The sequence below is a fragment of the Rhododendron vialii genome, chromosome 8a (genome assembly GCF_030253575.1).
Source record: "Rhododendron vialii isolate Sample 1 chromosome 8a, ASM3025357v1".
NCBI classification, from domain to species: Eukaryota; Viridiplantae; Streptophyta; class Magnoliopsida; order Ericales; family Ericaceae; genus Rhododendron; species Rhododendron vialii.
In genome coordinates this window covers 1,950,841-1,968,975 of record NC_080564.1, presented here as the reverse complement: position 1 = coordinate 1,968,975, position 18,135 = coordinate 1,950,841, and the positions used below count along the sequence as shown (strand labels likewise).

The 18,135-nt window shown below is 38.5% G+C and overlaps 2 protein-coding genes and 1 long non-coding RNA gene across 3 annotated transcripts; all 3 read left to right on the top strand.

Moving 5' to 3' along the window:
- Positions 1 to 1,564: 1,564 nt before the first annotated feature.
- On the top strand, positions 1,565 to 3,349 carry LOC131298296 (uncharacterized). Its single transcript, XR_009190484.1, has 2 exons — positions 1,565 to 1,861; positions 2,590 to 3,349. It is a non-coding gene; the product is annotated as an uncharacterized LOC131298296 (long non-coding RNA).
- A 3,336-nt stretch (positions 3,350 to 6,685) lies between these two features.
- LOC131298295 (histone H2B-like) lies at positions 6,686 to 9,892 on the top strand. Its single transcript, XM_058323674.1, has one exon. It carries the CDS (start codon positions 7,114 to 7,116, stop codon positions 7,495 to 7,497), a length of 384 nt encoding a protein of 127 aa, XP_058179657.1. The 5' UTR covers positions 6,686 to 7,113; the 3' UTR covers positions 7,498 to 9,892.
- A 2,577-nt stretch (positions 9,893 to 12,469) lies between these two features.
- LOC131298292 (uncharacterized) lies at positions 12,470 to 17,709 on the top strand. The gene is made up of 6 exons (XM_058323671.1): positions 12,470 to 13,125; positions 14,317 to 14,630; positions 15,544 to 15,602; positions 15,736 to 15,864; positions 16,563 to 16,698; positions 16,890 to 17,709. The coding sequence occupies exons 1-6, from the start codon at positions 12,741 to 12,743 to the stop codon at positions 17,226 to 17,228; spliced, it is 1,362 nt and encodes a 453-aa protein (XP_058179654.1). The 5' UTR covers positions 12,470 to 12,740; the 3' UTR covers positions 17,229 to 17,709.
- Positions 17,710 to 18,135: the final 426 nt, after the last annotated feature.

The window sequence follows — 18,135 nt, the reverse complement described above, 5'->3', positions numbered from 1 at the left end:
AGGATTGACAATGGAAAATGGAAAGTGATTCCTATCATAAAATTAATGACATATTATTAGTATTTTTTTTTTCCAATACTCTTCTATTTTTTTTTTAGAATTTACTACTCTCTCTGTACCTATTTTTTAGTCCATTTTGGAGATTCTAACTAAATACTGTGAGGGATAATGGAACACAATCATTGCATTTAAAAAAAAAGAAATTCATCATTTTACGCTTTAATCATTATGCTTTCTTGCATTTTTAGCATTGCTAATTTAAAAATGTTAGGGTAAAAGAGAAAATTCATTTTCTATTACTTCTATTTAGTTTTGAAGTGGGACAAATTTTCTTTGATACACCGAAAAGTGCTAATTATGACCAAAAATTGGGGACGGATGGAGTATTTTTTTTCCCCTCAAAGTGAAGTGGTTGCCTGACAAGCATCATGTACTCACTTCGTTATATTTTTATTGTCCATTTTTTAATTGCGTATATCTTTCAATCTATAATGTTTTTTATAATTTTAAAACTTTATATTATAGAACTAATCGAGATCTATCAAATAAGATCCATATTGCATATTTTTCAAGATTCACACTAAAAGATATAGTTAAAATACATAAAAGAGACAAACAGAATAATGGACAATAAAAATGGGACGGAGAGAGTAATTTTTATTTTGCCAATATTGTATAGTGGGGCTTAGGAGGTTCGACGTTTTTCTATAGACTCAAACCCTAGACTTCTCTCTTAAAAATCATGGAGTATAACCACATGGACTAAATGCCGCATCTTCTCATTTTCTGTAGGGTTCAAACTTCACTGCTTCAAGAGGGCATGAGCAATGAATAATTACTCAATCCTATAAATTATTCAATGTTTTGGAGCATCGCTAGGTGATACCCTAAAACATCTTCTCATCTTCTATTCGGTTCAAACTTCACTGTTTCAAGAGGACATGAGCACTGAATAATCACTCAATTCTATAAATTATTCAACATCTTTGGGGCATGTCAGGTGGTACCTTAAAGTCTTTCATCCATCACACGTGTGTAGGTCTCACCAAAAATTTTGTAAAGCCCGTATAATTATGTGATAGAAAAGAGTTTAGAAAACCGTCAAACCGCAACGGCGCGACGTGGTGTCCCAGGGCAGGGGCATGGAATAGAGAAGCACTACGGTCACCGAACCCAAAATGCGGTGGCCAGCTGTTTGGAGCCCACTACGGGTTCTGCACAGATGATCCGAACCGTTTAATAATTTAAAAAGAAATCGAGTGGTCAATATTTAAAATTAGCTCAATTCGATATGTGTAGAAGCTCAGATCAAACTTCTTATCTTTGAAAAATCGGAATTGATTTTCCGATTTTCTAAATATGAAAAAGCTTGATCCAAGCATCTACACAAATCGAATCGAGTTTATTTTTCTTGTTGCCCGCTCATTTAAAAAAAATATTGAACAGCTTGGATCATCCGTGCAGTAACCGGAATGTCCCCCCGACTTTTCGTACGGATGGTGAATACGTAATTATCAGCCCAACCCTAACTTCCTCAGTATATAAACAAGTCGTTACCGTCTCGCCTCCCCGAAACGTCAGCCAAGTTTTCTCTTCTTGCGGATCATAAAAGAAGAAAGAAAAAAGGTCTCTCTTCGTTTCCTGAATTCCTCCCCTCCCCTCTCCTTCTGTTCCAAACCTAATTTAGTCGAGAATTGTCAACTTTATAGTTTCGTATTCAGTCGATTGCATCTTGCTATGATTTCTTTTGTTAAACAAATAGCAAAACGAAATAGAACAGATGCGAAATCAAATCCAAAAAAAACACTCGGGAACTTCTGGACATGCAGATTCCAATTCTCCTGGATTCCTGCTTTTTCTCGTAAGCTCCACACTCTACGTCTCTCTCTACGCGATTGGAGTACTAATTACTCGTTGACTTGTTCTTGTTTCTTATATACGTTTCATATTTATGTGTTTAATTTGTGTTCTGGGGGTGCTCGATGATGATTGATTTGCTTTAACCACACCGAAGAGAGGGTTTGAGGGGTTAGGGTTTTAACCCACTTGGATTTAAGCTAAAAACGATGGGTTAATGCTTCTACTAGTAGAGTGCTTTGTGGTGTTTAATGACTCTTCTCCCTAGCAGTGTGAGAGACCTCAATCTCTCTATCTTCTAGGGAAAGGATGAAGGCATTGTTTAGCACTTTGCTAGTAGGGTTTCCTTCATTTTTGGCTTAAATCTTTGAGAGGGTTGGCTCTTCCTCCCTGCTTTCTTATGTAGAAAACTTTGGCCCTTTGACTGAGAGCACAATACCCCTTTGTTTGGATCTATGTTTTGTAGTGTCATATAGGTAGGTTTTGGGGATTAATTTTTTAGGTGTTTTTGCTCTTTCGGGGAAAACAAGTAATTTTTTAGGAGAAGTGATTCTCAGACTTCACTTTTGTTTAGACGCTGTTTTTCTTTGTTTTTTTTTTTGATCCGCCTTGTTGGATAGAGTTATTGTGTAATTGTGTCTTCACACTTCAAGTGATAATAACAAGTCTTTATTACGTTAGTCTCAGCTGCCATCAAACAGGTACTTAAAGACTTTATTATGTTATTCTCAGCTGTCGCAAATCCCATTGGAATGAATTCTGCCATCATATTGGTGGTCTTAGAAAATATGCTCTGATGTGCCACCTCCAATAATGGAGATGGAAACAAGAAAAAAGGAAGCCTGGGAAAATATCCTTTTTTGCTCCAACAATTGAGCAAGAGAGAAATGATCCACCACTATCACAAGATAAAAATCCCAATAATGACGATATCGGGTTTTTATCTTGTGGTAGTGTTTGTTCGTTTCTCTCTGGCAGTTTTCTATGCTCCTCAATTCCTGCTTTTTCTTGTAAGCTCTTCACTCTACCCCTTAAAAATTGCTCGTTAACTTATTCTTGTTTTAGATTTATGTTTCATATTTATGGGTGCTCGATGATGATTGATTTGCTTTAACCACACCGAAGAGAGGGTTGTTGGGTCTGGGTTTGACCCACTTGGATTTAAGCTAAAAACGAGGGGTTAATGCTTCTACTAGTGTAGTGCTTTGTGGTGTTTGATGACTCTTCTCTCTAGCAGTGTGAGAGACCTCAATCTCTCTATCTTCCAGAGAAAGGATGAAGGCATTGTTTAGCACTTTGCTAGTAGGGTTCCCTTCATTTTTGGCTTGAATCTTTGAGAGGGTTGGCTCTTCCTCCTAGCTTTCTTATGTGGAAAACTTTGGCCCTTTGACTGAGAGCACGGAACCCTTTGTTTGGATCTATGTTTCGTAACTTGTAGTGTCCTATAAGTTTTAGGGATAATTTTTGGTGTTTGGATTTGATTTGAGGAAAACACGTAATTTATAAAATGAAGTGATTTTGACACTTTACTTTTGTTTAAACTCCATATTTTTTTTGTTCTTTGTTGTATAGATTTATGGAATAATTGTTTCTTCACACTTTGAGTGATAAGTGAGGGTTAATCACGCGATTATCCTTGACAAGGACAAGGAATGAGGTGTTTCTTTGAAGAATAGTGAAGTGTGAATATCACTTTAAGAATACAAACAGTCACAAAGAGAAGTTTTTTGTTATATAAGGAGATTGATCAAGTTCCACTTCAGTGCTTGGTGGTGTTTGATAACTCTTCTTTCTTGACAGTGTAGGGGATATGCATCACTTTTCTTAGGAAGGAGATGCAAGCATTTTTTGAGAGTTCTTAAGATTTTTCTCCTCCCCTCAACAATCTCATGTTGAAAACTTTGGCATTTTTGGCTGAAAGTATTGTTTCCTTCTCCGCATTCATGTTTTATATTACCTTGATTGATTTAATTGGGTACAGTTTTGCACTTGTATTTGATTTGGTATGACAAGGGTTTTGATTTTCACATTTTGCTTTTGAATAAAGAATTCTATTTTTTGTTTGCATTATGAAAACTTAGTATATACTCACATTCTCTTTTGATCAATGAAAGTTGGTTATGTAACTACAAAGTATAAGGGCAAAGGAATAAGGTATTTTAAGTTAGTTATGTAACTTCAAACTATAAGAACAATTAGTGGAATTTCAGTATTTTGTTCTTATAGTCGGTTTGTTTTCTTCCATGGTGTTGTCTTTTTGAGAATTACTACTAGGGAAGGACATTATGTATATTTGAGTTCAAGTACCTCGGTTCTTGGGTTGTGGGAAGTGTAGAAATGTGTGACAATGAATAGGTTAGAATTAGGGATTTTATCTAAGTGATGGATAAAGTTTTCTAGAAAGAGTTTCATTTGCTGAAGTATTTCTCAATGATCGCGTTGACACGTGTTGTATGTTGAATGGATCGATTGTGAGGAAGGGAATGGGATTATACTGGTAGTGGCGAGGGATTAATAGTGACATTGGTTGTTAAGTTAGAGATGTACAGGGATTGTTATAACCATGTTTGCCACTCATTGGAGTCCAATCTCCTCTTCAAGAGGGGCCATCAAGCAAGCCTTGAAGACTTGTTTTAACCTTCTCTTTAGGGGAGTATTGGGTTTAAGAACTAGCCACGTAGTAGGAATTAGGGATGAACTATTGTTATGTTTGTAATGCAATTTTGGTTCATTTTCGTGGACGATGTTTGAATGGATCATACTCCCACAAGGAAAACAAACATGCTAGGGCCATGCACAAGTTGCACATACTTGTTCACACACTCACGCTAAGTGTTTGATGTGTAGTGTGTGCAAGTATGTATGCAACTTGTGTACGTAAGTAGCATAGTCCCCCAAAATAGGAATGCACCACTATTACGTTGGAAATGCCCTGATGATGCATTTTCTTGGATTATGTTTTCAAGGATCATAGTCGTTCAAGGAAAGCAATCATGATAGGGACACACATAACTGCACACATTTGCACACGCGCTTACATCAAAGTGACTTTGATGTGAGTGTTTGTGTAAGTGTGTGCAACTTTTGTGTGTAAGTACATAGCCTATCGATTTAAGTTAATTGGGAGAGTGACAGAAATTTATTTTTACCTCACTGCATCCATACCTTATTTTCATTTTTTTTTCCTTTTAAAAAAAAGATGACTTCCAGATTTAGGTTATCTCACTGAAGTTGTAGGGAACTTTGAGAGTTTAGTTTAGACACAAAAGTTACCCACAAAATGGGGCGTGATCGTCAAAATTGGCCAATTCCCTGGAAGGTTTAGGCTAGGCCTTTCGCTGGAGGAACGGTTGTGGCCATGGAGTTTTCTCATGTTCGTCCACGTTGGTGGGGCAAGTTTCGAGATGGTTCATCCCATTATTTTAGAATTCCCGTGTTTGTGTCCTTGTATGAGTCCGTGTACGTAGGTAAAAATTGTAAACTCGGACAGCAACTTTAGATTTCTGTCCTTGTATGGTTATTTGCTTTTGTTTTCTTCTTTGGCCTCGTGATGCATGTTCTAGGTTGATTGGGGTTGGTAGTGATGAGGGATTAGTAGTGAAGTTGGTTGTTCGGTTAAAGGTAGAGAGAGATTCACTTTGATGTGTGTCACACAATCATCAAAGTGATTCTCAATCATTGATTGCTGTTTTCGGGGTACTTTCGGGGTAAGTTTTCTTTGTACCTAGCATTCCCCTATTCTAATGGTTTGAATGGTGTTGATATGGGACAAAAGGACTATTGGGGAAAACAACAATAGTTGGATAATTTGTTTGAGTGATAAAATCAGGTTTGGAGATGTGGATTTCGAAACAACACCTTTCAATGGATTTTCCCTTCTTTTTTTTTTCATGTCCAAATTTGTATGGTTTTACTCTTTATTTCTGCGCTGATACTTGAAGATCGTGGGATCTGTTTTTCTGACCGAGCTACCAACTATGGCAATATTGCTTTTATACCATACCCCAGCTAACTGACAGATGTCACACAACACTTTATCGTTTTCGACTTTTAGTGACATTTTTTGTGTTCTCTCTTATGGTTTTTTTCTGTGCATAAGTTACTCAATTCATTTAGGCTTTGTTAAAGGTATATCATATATGTAGGATGACAAGGAGGAGCTAAAGTTGTATTTGACATCGGCAAATTGTCTTACCAACCCTTCTTCTGACTGTCCAAATAGGTAAATTGATTCTTGCTCTTTCAAGCCCATCTTTGTCATATGTTTTTTTCTATATGGAATCAGTGAAGTTTTTTCTTTTGGAGATGGGTATTCTGATTTTAGCTGTAGGTATCCGAATCTAACCTAGGTACTGTCTTGTGGTATTTCTTCTTAGATGGTTATTGTCTGTGTGTTTTGAATCAGTAAAATACATTGTGGTTTTTGAGATGGGTATATCCTTTGTCTCTTTAGTTTTTGTTTTTGTTTTTTCTCATTGTCCCTCGTTTTGTTTTGGTTGGTTAAAGCATTGAGTAGAAACAAATGGAGCATGGGGCTATTGTTCACAATGAATCTGGTCCAAGAAGAAGAATAGAAGATGCTTACTTACCTTCCAAAAATCAAGTGTTGAGTTCCTATTATTGACCTTACATTTAAAGTTTTTTTTTTTTGTGCTCAGACCTTACATTTCAAGTTGTTAGGCAGTAGGCACCATAGGATCGTTAAGTTGTATCATAAAATCCCCCATATTCATCTAAAGGGGAGTCAAAATGGCTTTCTAGCTCATCCACAGACCTGCCGAGAAGAAAGAGAAGGATAAGAAAAATGGCATGTCTTATTCTGGGTGCCTGTGTTTTTATGATCTTACAAATTAACCGAATGTTTCAAAAAGGCTATATTAATCCATCAAGTTAATAATTATATCAATGCACACTCTTCCACCGCTTAGTGTGGGGGCCTTAACTGTTGGAATTTGAAACCAATGGAATTTTTTGTCTAATTGGTGCCCAACCTTAGACACGCATGCGAGACAAAGGGGCCGTTCCAGATTCCCTTCTGTTTTGAAAAATTCTTTTTGTGGTCATGAACAGTGCAAGAAACGAAAGTCTGTTCCACTTTCCCTTAGAAACTTCTTCTTTGTTAAACTTATTATTGACGTAATGACCATATTGCCCCTTGAACTTATTCAATTTTCCCAAACACCTGGTCTTTCTCCCCTCCCCTTCTTCCACGCACAACCAGAGCAGACTCTCTCTCTCTCTCTCTAGAAAATTCTGATGGCGCCCAAGGCAGAGAAGAAGCCAGCGGAGAAGAAGCCAACGGAGGAGAAGAAGACCTCGGCGGCCGAGAAGGCCCCGGCGGAGAAGAAGCCCAAGGCCGGGAAGAAGCTCCCCAAGGACGCCTCCGCCGCGGCAGCCGGAGACAAGAAGAAGAAGAAGTTGAACAAGAGGGTGGAGACGTACAAGATCTACATCTTCAAGGTGCTGAAGCAGGTGCACCCCGACATCGGGATCTCGAGCAAGGCCATGGGGATCATGAACAGCTTCATTAACGATATCTTCGAGAAGCTCGCCCAGGAGGCGTCGAGGCTGGCGAGGTACAACAAGAAGCCGACGATTATGTCCAGGGAGATCCAGGGAGACGAGGGAGGGCTGCAGTAGTGGCTGATTTGCTACTGTGGTGGCCCTACACTGAAGCCATAGGAGAGAAAAAGGGGACAAGGACAGTATTGTCATTTCACTCGGAAACTGTGGGGGCCTTCGACCAAAACGTCGTCGTTTTGGCCGAATATTTTTAAAAAAAAGGGAACACTCCAGATCTGGAACCAGCCTTCTTTTTGACCAAAAAAAAGGCACTTTTTCTAAAACTGGAACACCTCCAAAGACCATTTAGGTTGCTCAAGAGTAGTAACTACCTGAATTGATCCAGTAATTGCATCTCTGCATTTTTCGTATCAACCATAGCATTGAAAACACCCGCCATGTTTTCTATTTTTAAACCCAACGTATTGCAGAGATTTTTAAGTAGGGAGAAAATAAAAAACTTCACATCCTGTGCTCCAATAATGAGGGTGTATTTTATCTATTGGTGACCTTGTGATTTAGGGGGGAGTTCATTGGCAACCACCTGAGCCAAGCAAGTAGCATGGGAGATTTCAACCAGTTGTTGTGGAACTCAGGAAGGTCTTCTAAACTAGGAGAGGCTTTAGAAGGTTATCTTTCGCAGGCAACATTTAGTTTAAGTGCAGGATCCTTGTTCTGTCACACAGAAACCAAAATTGGCATATTTTCTATTTTCCCTGTTATTCGAATCTGACTGTGAAGCGAGGACATTGGCCAACAACCAATGTATTGTGGATACATGTGATAAGGTTCTATACAAGATGAGTGTTTTCTTCCAGTTAAATTTACTTTCTTCTTCTTCCTTATACATTTTAAATTCACAGCTGCGCCAGGAGAATAAGCTATCAAATCCTCTGCCATGGTTACAGCTGGTTCAAACCAGGTATGAGGTGCTACTTCCTCTCAGTCCTTTATGTTTGAAGATCTTCAGAATTTTGTGTTGGTCTATATTTATTTTTTGGTTGGTTCTTGGATAAGTACCCCACGCTTGACTTTGCAGATGATTAAATATGCACTTCTATTTCTTTGATAGAATGCATTGACCATTTGGTAGGACATTGTGGCGACATCATGAGTTCCTGCATTATAATAGGCACTTTTTCCAATAGCTCAAGCTTATTATGAGTCTGTTATTAAACTTCAATATCATTAGATTAAAAGGAAACATTCTACGGGCTAGTCAAACAGGAAAGCTGAGTTCCCTTTTCATAAGAGGTAATGAAATTGTGGCAAGTCACATATGTTTGGCGATAGACATTCGAACTTAGCTACAAGTGGTAGACAAGCAAGTGACATTGTGATCTAGCTAAAACATTTCTTTTCTATAGGTAAGTGAAGACTTTGGGATGTATTTGTTTCCTCTAATGAGTGAATTCTTCCTTGCTATGGGATTGTAAGATATCACCATGTTTGTTCATTCCCATCAAACAAGTCCTTGAAGACGAGAGGCCATCAAACAAGTCCTTGAAGACTCCCTTTTCTTTTGGGAAGATTGGATATAAGAACTTGCTTGGTAGTAGTAACTAAGAATGAACCATTATTATGTTGGGAATGCAATGTTGGTGCATTTTCTTGGACTATGTTTTCATGGATCACAATTCCACGAGGAAAACAATCATGCTAGGTATATGAACAAGTTGCATGCACACTTGCACACGTACTCACATCAATTTGAACTTTGACGTGAGTGTATGTGCAAGTGTGTGAAACTTGTGTATAAGTCGCATAGTCCCTCAAAATAGGAATGAACCATTATAATGTTGGGAATGATGATGTTTTCCCGGACCACATTCCCACGAATACAATCACATGCTCGGACACTCACTCACATGTAAGTGTGGGACATTGATGTGAGTGTTTGTGTAAGCTTGTGTGTTTAAGTAGCATAGCCCCTCAAAAAAGGTATTTGGATGGTGTCTTCAGTGTCATTGTTTGGAGCAGATTAGGCATTGCCTGTCAAACTGGATCAACAAGCATGTGCACGACTCAATTGTTTTGTGAATCTTTCTTCCTTGTCCGATCAACATATCTTTGCAGGATATCATTTTCAGCAGATCATTAACTCAAGACACATTCATGGCAAGATTTGCAGCTTTGTCTAGAATCCATAATGAAGGGATTACCTTCCTGTTTACAGTTGATGAATCTCCAGTCTCCACACTGGAAGTAGATTTTTTGGAACATTATCCAGTGCAAATCGGGTTTTGTATCTTGCTTTGTATGTACTTGTCAGTGTTGATACTGTTGGATTTGTAGTTTGTTTTCTGTTGAAGGGGCTGTAAATATTTGTTTTCGACTTTGTGCTGTAATTGTTTACTCTTGAAATTAGGCGATCTTCTTCAAGTGTAAATCGGGTTTGGTAAAATTATTTGGAAACTGGATATTTCTTCAATTTGTACATTACAACACTAATCAATCTTTCCATCTTTGTCAATTTGTTTTGTTGCCTAACAATGAAATGGCAAAAAACACAGCAGTCCTTTAACTTGATCTTAGCCCCAGCATATCAGAAATGTTACTGCATGAGGACGTACCGATTAGATTGTTGTCAAGTTGGGAATAGAACACCGGGCTGTGCTTTGTTACCACCATTAAGCCCAAAATAGAGCGTCGGTTGCTTATTGGAGGTTATAGTTGTGCCTGTCTTTGCTAGCAAATTTTTTTTTTCTGTGCGGGTGTGGATGAAACAAGTGCGATTGGAAAGCGATTTCCTTTTTCTTGTACGGGCTGAAGAAACAAGAAATAACAATGGTTGTTTGGTGAACTATGGTTGAAGCATCCGAACATAAAAACGCACGCGATAAGTAAAGGTCCAATGTTTACTGCACCTTGGCAATTGGGCATTGTTCGAATGTTCTTTCGGAACGTTGGTCGTATGTAATGGAAAATAAAATTTATGATGGTGACATTTGCTTTGCATTTCAACATTGATGATTCGAAAATAGCATATCCTTTCATTTTGTGTATAATTTTTGAGGTATTTTAATGTTTTTGGTTTAAACTTTAAACCCAACTCTGGTTTGATAAACTTCAAGATGGTATAGAACACCTTGGACCAGGACCAAATTCGTCAAAAAATGTCCAACGAATGATCAAAAGGGAAAAAAGCAGCAGCCATCTCAGTTGAACAAAGAATAAAATTGGAATTTGGACATTGTCAATTGTTTTTCCCTCCCTTTACGTTGACGCGTATTTCGAGTATATTTTGATTTGATGGGTAAGAAGGATTGAAAATGGGCCCCATAGACTCTGCCAAATCAAACACTTATGAGGTCAATGTGAACGGAATTTTTTTATTTCGCTTTAAATAGACGTCCGTCCATAAGACGGTAGAATTAATCTTTCCTTGGAACGGTGGAATTATAATCTCCATTAGTGAAGGTGCTTATAAACAGGTCTGGACAACTGAATGATATACTAGAAAATAAGAAGAAAGGTTTTCCCTTATTATGACTTGATCAACAAGCGAGACATTTCACGCGTTCGATCATTAATTATTTTGAAATAGTCAAAAACTGGAATAAAAAAAGAATTGCCGAATTGGCTAGGATCTATTTGGGAAAAGGAAGCTCCAAAATACTCTATTCTAGTTTGACAAGAATAGTTCTTTTAATAGGCAATACTATCTTCTTATTTGAACGGTTTAATAAGAAATTGCTCAAATCTTGCCATTTCAGGTCATTTTTTTGCCGATTTTCTCGCGGGTACTCTTAAAATCATGTTCTGAACACATTGAGCGGCTCGGATCATCAAAATTTGAAGGGAATTATGAGATTGAGATTTGGGATATTTTTTTTGGATATTTTTTAGGTGTCCTAGGAACCGCTCCGATGTTTATACAGCAACAAATCAACTTAACTTCATACTTATAATGTTGGAGATTTATTTTAAATCCTGTCAAACACGAGTTGGTTTTGATTAACTTCATAGTTTTTACGCATAGTAAGTCGAACAATCCATTTTTTTTTTTTGAACGGCATTGAACGATCCAATTAGTAGCCTCTACCTTGGTTTGAAAGATTAACGAATATTTAAAAAGGGTTCAAGCCTTGTTTGTTGATGTAGCTAATCAATCATGAACGACCTTTTATTTTCAAGAATGAATACGAGCTCAAACACGAATAACCTGATTTGTTTATTGGCCATTATGCTCACTCTTGTGTATTTATTTCTTTTGTGAAGCCAGTTTTGATTACTATCCTGAATTCCTAATGTACTTGTCAAGCCAGTTTTGACTGCGAGTATCTAATTTAAGGGGTAGGAGAAAGGGTTGACAAAAGTTGAACTCTCGACATAATGGATGAAGGAGTTTTATGTTACAATCTACCGAAATGAGAATCAAACGTAGGAAATTGTGGGGGCAAAAAGTTTTTGACAAAATTAAGGATAATAAATTACTGTGTTTACTTCCTAGATTTTAGTTAGAAAGTTGTTAATTACAAATTTACAATCGATTCAAATGGGTTCAATTTAAAGTCGGAACTTCGCGTTGTCTTTGAATAGCCCCCCTCTCTAAATAGCCCCCTCCAAGATTAGTCTTTCAAAAACCAGTTGAGGTATACGTAAAATGATCCTCTAAGAAATTTCTCTAACATCTTAGTTTCCGTTTATTTCACGGAAAAGATGGAAAATAATTGAAAAATCAAATTTCTTGTAATTTTCTATGTGTTCAGTTATCAGAAAAATTATAGGACTCATGACTTTAACTTTTTCACTGGAGAACACTTTTCTGCAAAAGTTTTGCAAAAATGAGTAATTTTAATTTTTCTATAAGATTTTTTGTCAAAAGAACACACGCAGAAAAACAAATTTTATTTTCTTTTATTTTACCTCACCTCACCCTTTTTGAGAATCTATTTTCCATAAAATAATCCCAACAACTTAATTTATTCAAGATTCGCACCTTTTGGTTTTTATGTGAAGGATATGCGAAGAGATTTAAATTATTTACACCGTCAACGTATATAATTTGGGGTGTAAATAATTTATTCCGTATATAATTTATTCTCGTGTGAATATTCGAGCAACCCCTCTCTCCTCTTAAAACTTCTGTCTCTCTTCCACCATCTCTCCCCCTCTAGACCGCCACCACCACCCGCACACCAGTCCACCACCGTCTTCCCCACGTGATATTATTCCCCAGCATAACCAATAGACTCACAATTATACACACGCATGCATACCTATACTATTACCGCTGCTACAAATTACAGCAAATGACTTCCCTTTCTCTCTCTCTCTAAAGAGCAAAACAACAGCAGCTACAGAGACACACATCACACATGTCAGTGTCGTGTGGCGTGGAGTGCGTGGTGGTGCTCGGCTGCCTGCGGTGGGCGTGGAAGCGGTGCACCTACGTCGGCTCCTACGACAGCGCCGCGTGGCCGCCCGCCTCCGCCGACGAGTTCGAACCCGTCCCGCGAATCTGCCGCATAATCCTCGCCGTCTACGAAGAGGACCTGCGAAATCCCCAATTTGCCCCCAAAGGCGGCTACAAGCTTAATCCAGATTGGGTTGTTAAGCGCGTGACGTACGAGCAGACTCGGGGCAACGCGCCGCCGTATTTGATTTACGTTGATCACGACCACCGTGAGATTGTGCTTGCTATACGGGGACTCAATATGGCGAAAGAGAGCGATTACAAGCTCCTGCTTGATAATCGATTAGGTACTGAAGAATGTTTTCGCGATATTTTGAGAATTTCTAATTTAATATTATGGTTTGCGCAAAATACGGCTGAATGCTATTTCCGGAACTTTTTTTACCCGCGAAATAATTATTCAGCTTTTTTTAAAATAAAATATTTTTTTTTCCCCGCGAAAAAATTGATAAATTCTGTATGAGAATCGCAATACTTGTTTTTTTTAAGTCCTTTCCCCTAGGTATTTCTAGGCTACAATAGAAAATATTTTCTTGAATAAAAAAAAATATTTGAGAGACAAATTCGGAAAGTAGGACAGAGTCGTACCTTCTCCTAGATGTGAGGAGTGATTATTCAACGTTCTTGGAGCATCGCCCGATGCCTCGTGGTGCTTCAAGATTTTCTCCACAGCATATCTTCCCTACAGCATCTTCAACACACTTTCGAAAGTACTACTTTTATGAGCCCCATGTGGCGCGCTGACGTCGTCATTCGTGTTCGGCATTGTGTGCCCCGAGCAGGGTCGAGGCCGAGCTGGTAGTATATATTGAGTGGTAGGCTGACTCGGCCTCGTGTTCCACCTCCGGCACATGCAAGCTGAACATGAATGCATTGGTGATTACTGTTTAACAGAAATCTAAATCCTTTCTCCTATTGGGGAGTGCTATTGTCTGGCTCCAAACTTGTCGTTTAGAAGTCTCGTCCGATAACTGTAGAAGATTAACATGAATGTACATGATGGTCCCTTACTTTGGAGGATGGAGATTTTGATCTTCACATGCCTACGACTTTTAGTTGATAGTACATTACTATCTTTCTTCTTTTCTATGAAATTTGCACAGGTTGGAAAGATACTAATCTTTACTTTAAAATTATATGACTATCAAATGTGCTTATAACAAAATTTGAAGTATGAATGATAACTTTTTGGAGGGAGATTGGCTAACAAATGAATCTTGAAAAGGAGTGTAAATATTGGAGTAAAGTGGGAAAGTTTTTGGATAGAAATGAATGAGGTTTGAATGATAAAGGAAGACTTAGAGGAGTGTGGTTGGAGTCGATTTGATAGTACCATCCTTCAAATTCAGTGTCGGGATAAGAAATGGTATGAAGTTTGGGAGAGGTGCAACATGTATATTATAGGTCATTACTCATTCTAAACCAACTAGGTGAAGGACAAATATGTTAAGTAGTAATCTATTCCTGTTGAATTTCAGGTATACAGATGTTTGACGGAGGATATGTTCACCGCGGGCTACTGAGGTCGGCGATCTGGATTTTGAACGAGGAATCTGAGACTCTCCGGCGACTCTGGGTTGAAAATGGGTCGTCATACGATATGGTTTTTGCGGGCCACTCATTGGGCGCTGGTGTTGCAGCGTTGTTGACGGTGATTGTGGTGAACCACTGCGACCAGCTCGGCGGAATTCCAAGAAATAAAATAGGATGTTACGCCGTGGCCCCAGCAAGGTGTATGTCACTCAATTTGGCGGTGAAGTATGCTGATGTTATATATTCCGTGGTGTTGCAGGTGAGGAATTGACCCTTCTCGTCTCAGATTATTGTGCTTTTGTTGTTCCTTAAACTGCCCAAGTGGACAATAACTTTGGAGATAATGTTATTGTAGTCCCTTTTATTTCAAGTGTCTATGTATCGTCCTAGAGTTACGTAATAAACCCCACGTTGATAGTATAAGAGTAACATTTTCAAGTTGACGATACAATTGAACAATGGAACTGATTCTTTTATCTTTGATGCGTCTTCTATCCGGTGTTCAGTCGATACTTTTGCGGCTACGTTTTCACTCAAGTAACCACCATCTTCCCTAACACAGGATCCCAGGATTGTGAAAACTGTTTGAAGAGGATACCGCATCACTGGATATGGGATATTAGGATATACCTTCCTGGGTAATCCCATTTCATTCAAAAGATGGCTCCCTTTCTTTTTTGGTTCTCATCCCAAGGCTCCTCTTTACTTTTCCATTCTTGTTTTGGATGCTTAGAACAGTTTGGATTTGTCAATCCTTTGGGTCAAATTTAGATACACATGCCCAAAAGTGTTGCAATTCGGTAGACAAAAAAATGAATAACTGAAATAAAAGGAGCTATATCTAGATTCTAGTTGTGCTTTTCACTATGCGAAGCTTTGAGCAGGCTTCATAAACTGTGTTTGGGGACAATACCACCTATGCAGGTTAAGGGCTTGAGTTAATGGTCCCCAATTGTTGTATCTCATACATTTTAGTTTTTGTCATTTTCTTTTTAAGTTTTCATTCTACCTGAGACAGTCTACTACTGTGACGTAGCCTCTACCTGTCCATATGTTTAAAGAATCATGCCGCCTTATTTTTTCATGGTAATGTGCATCAAACCTGCATATCATGCATTTAAATCCTATTTAGTTTCTCCAATTGATTGAACTAACCTTGCCACTATATCCAGGATGATTTCTTACCAAGAACGGCAACCCCTTTAGAGGATATATTTAGATCGATCTTCTGGTGAGTTGTGTTCGTTTGATGTTGATCCCAATGGCCGTATGAAGCCTTTCAATCTTTTGTTTTTGTTTTCTACCTCTTAGAGGAGTAAGGTTTTATAATTATCTCTTAAACCAGGCCTTAATGCCTTGGACAGTTTGCCCTGCTTACTATTTGGGATTTGCTTGAGGGATACCTTCATACCAGAAGGTAGGAAGCTTAGTGATCCTAGAAGACTATACGCCCCTGGAAGAATGTATCATATTGTAGAGAGAAAATTTTGCCGGTAACAACTCCTCTGAGCCATTTTTATTATTTGCAAAATTCCCTTTTTATCCCTTTTTCTACTAACTTTCATCAATGGTGCAATAGTGTAATGTCATTTGGAATTGTTTGTTGGGTTTGATGATGTGGCACAAATGGTAAATCCATTCTTTGTGCCATTTTTGGGAAAAAGTGGCAAGATAAATGGCCAAAGCCAAAAATGGCACACCTTTGGGGCACCAATTTTTGCAAATTATGCCATTTTAGGAGATATCCGAGTTTGCCTGCTTTGCCCCAAGGCTGTTTGTGTCCAGATGAGGAAGAAATCTCAGAAAAATTCTCCATATTGGACTTGCCTTCTCTCTGTACAGTTTTAAGTAGAGACCTTATTGCTGCTTCCTTGTGGATAGATTATAATTTTGCTCCTTTGAAATGATTAACGATACACTCTGATGGTCATGGACCTCATGGTTCATGGTATATTATACAATTCCTGATGACGGTTCCTTCTTCTTATGTTCCAGTTTAAATCAAGATCAAAAAATTTCTTTTGTCCAATTCTCAGACTTGGTTTTTGTTCCAGAAGAAAATCCTAAACTTTTGATAGTTTTTCGGCACTGTGTCAATTGTCGTGTATTTATTCATAGACAACTTATACTTGATTTGCTGGGGAAATAGTTGTGCTTGACCTGAAACTGTGTCCTCACTTGGTACACGCAGATGTGGTAGATATCCTCCAGAGGTTAGAACTGCCATCCCAGTAGATGGAAGATTTGAACACATTGTCTTGTCGTGCAATGCTACATCAGATCATGCAATTATATGGATAGAAAGAGAAGCGGAGAAGGCTCTAGATGTAAGTGGCAAGCAATATGCACCAGTCCAGTTTAACTTAGTCTCATTTTTCCTACACACTAAGTGCGCGACCTTTCTTTTTGAGCATATTTGTACATCAATATCATGAAATTAGCGGACAAAAAAGGAACTCTTTTAAATGGATATTTTGCTGGAAAATTTTACCCTGCTAAACTTGTGCCATTTTTGCAGACGATGAGGGAGAATAATTCCGAGACCATAACAACTGCCCCAAAAGTACAAAAACTCGAGAGGCTGAATACAATACGAAAAGAACACAAGGATGCTTTGGAAAGAGCCGTCAGTTTGAAGATCCCTCATGCCGTTACCGACTCTGAAGAGGAGCCCTTAAACAGGAAGGAAAACTCCTCGGAAGGTGCCGGCAAGGATGCCGAGTCTTGCAAAAGTGAGAGGAAACCTAAGTCGCCACCCCGTAGTGGAAGAACCAACTGGGATACAGTGCTTGAGCTTTTCAAGAGAAATGAGTCAGGGGAACTCCTATTGGAGAAAGACAGAAGTACTCACCGATAACAACTGTTTTGCAATGGTAAATCGTTCTGTTGGGGATATAGTTTATAGAGGTTAGATCTTGAAGAGAGTTTCGCTCTTGTTTTGTTTTCTCGGTGTCAATTCTTTGAATGGTATAGTTTTTGCATTATCTTGTTAAAAGCATAGGCTGAGTTGAGGTCAACCCTGGGTGGGGGGTTTACTGCCCATGAGGAGGGGTAGTTTTTGTATATTAAGTAATAGAGAAACCACAGAAGATGTTGCTTTTGTTCAAGGCTGGGTTGGTGCCAGCACCGTGCTGTCTCCCTCGAACGCGGTCTTGTTCCGATGATCGGAAATGTTCACTTCGTAGAGCACCAACCCCAACTCCCGTTGTTCAAAGACTATTAATCTGTTTTGTAATAATGTGTAGATTGTTTGATTTGATTGCCGGTGTATTAGTTTGTGCATGGAAAACAGAAGCACTTCCCCTCCCATGCAGAGGGTTAGTTTTGCCCGCCTAAAACAGTGGATGCACATTACCGTTCTGTCGAAAGAGTAAAATGGATTAACAAATGCTGCGAACAGACATCTATGTGCACAAATCGAGACACATTCACTTGTGTCCGTAACATTGCTCATACCAGATTTTACTTTGATTTTGACAAACTAAAGGTGTTATTTTTTGGCCTATATATGATCAATAATACCACTTGTCTTGGTTAATGTGCTCTCCATTTGGCCTATTTAAATGACTTGACCAAACTTGTATATAGTTGAGTGAATTTATTATTATTATTTTTTTGCATCTATAGCAACAAATCCGGTTTTACAAACTGAACAGATGTTATTATCAAAGTGAGATGAGGGAGCTCTACATAAAATGAATAATTCTCCATTCATTTTTCAGGTGAAGTGAACAAACTAGCATAGGGGTGCTCCGGTATCTGCT

Bases quoted from the DNA above. Each gene is read 5' to 3' on its own strand.
- LOC131298295 (XM_058323674.1), top strand. From the start codon at position 7,114: ATGGCGCCCAAGGCAGAGAAGAAGCCAGCGGAGAAGAAGCCAACGGAG.
- LOC131298292 (XM_058323671.1), top strand. From the start codon at position 12,741: ATGTCAGTGTCGTGTGGCGTGGAGTGCGTGGTGGTGCTCGGCTGCCTG. The intron at 13,126-14,316 runs GTACTGAAGAAT...GTTGAATTTCAG, and splicing joins CCTGCTTGATAATCGATTAG to GTATACAGATGTTTGACGGA. The intron at 16,699-16,889 runs GTAAGTGGCAAG...CCATTTTTGCAG, and splicing joins AAGCGGAGAAGGCTCTAGAT to ACGATGAGGGAGAATAATTC.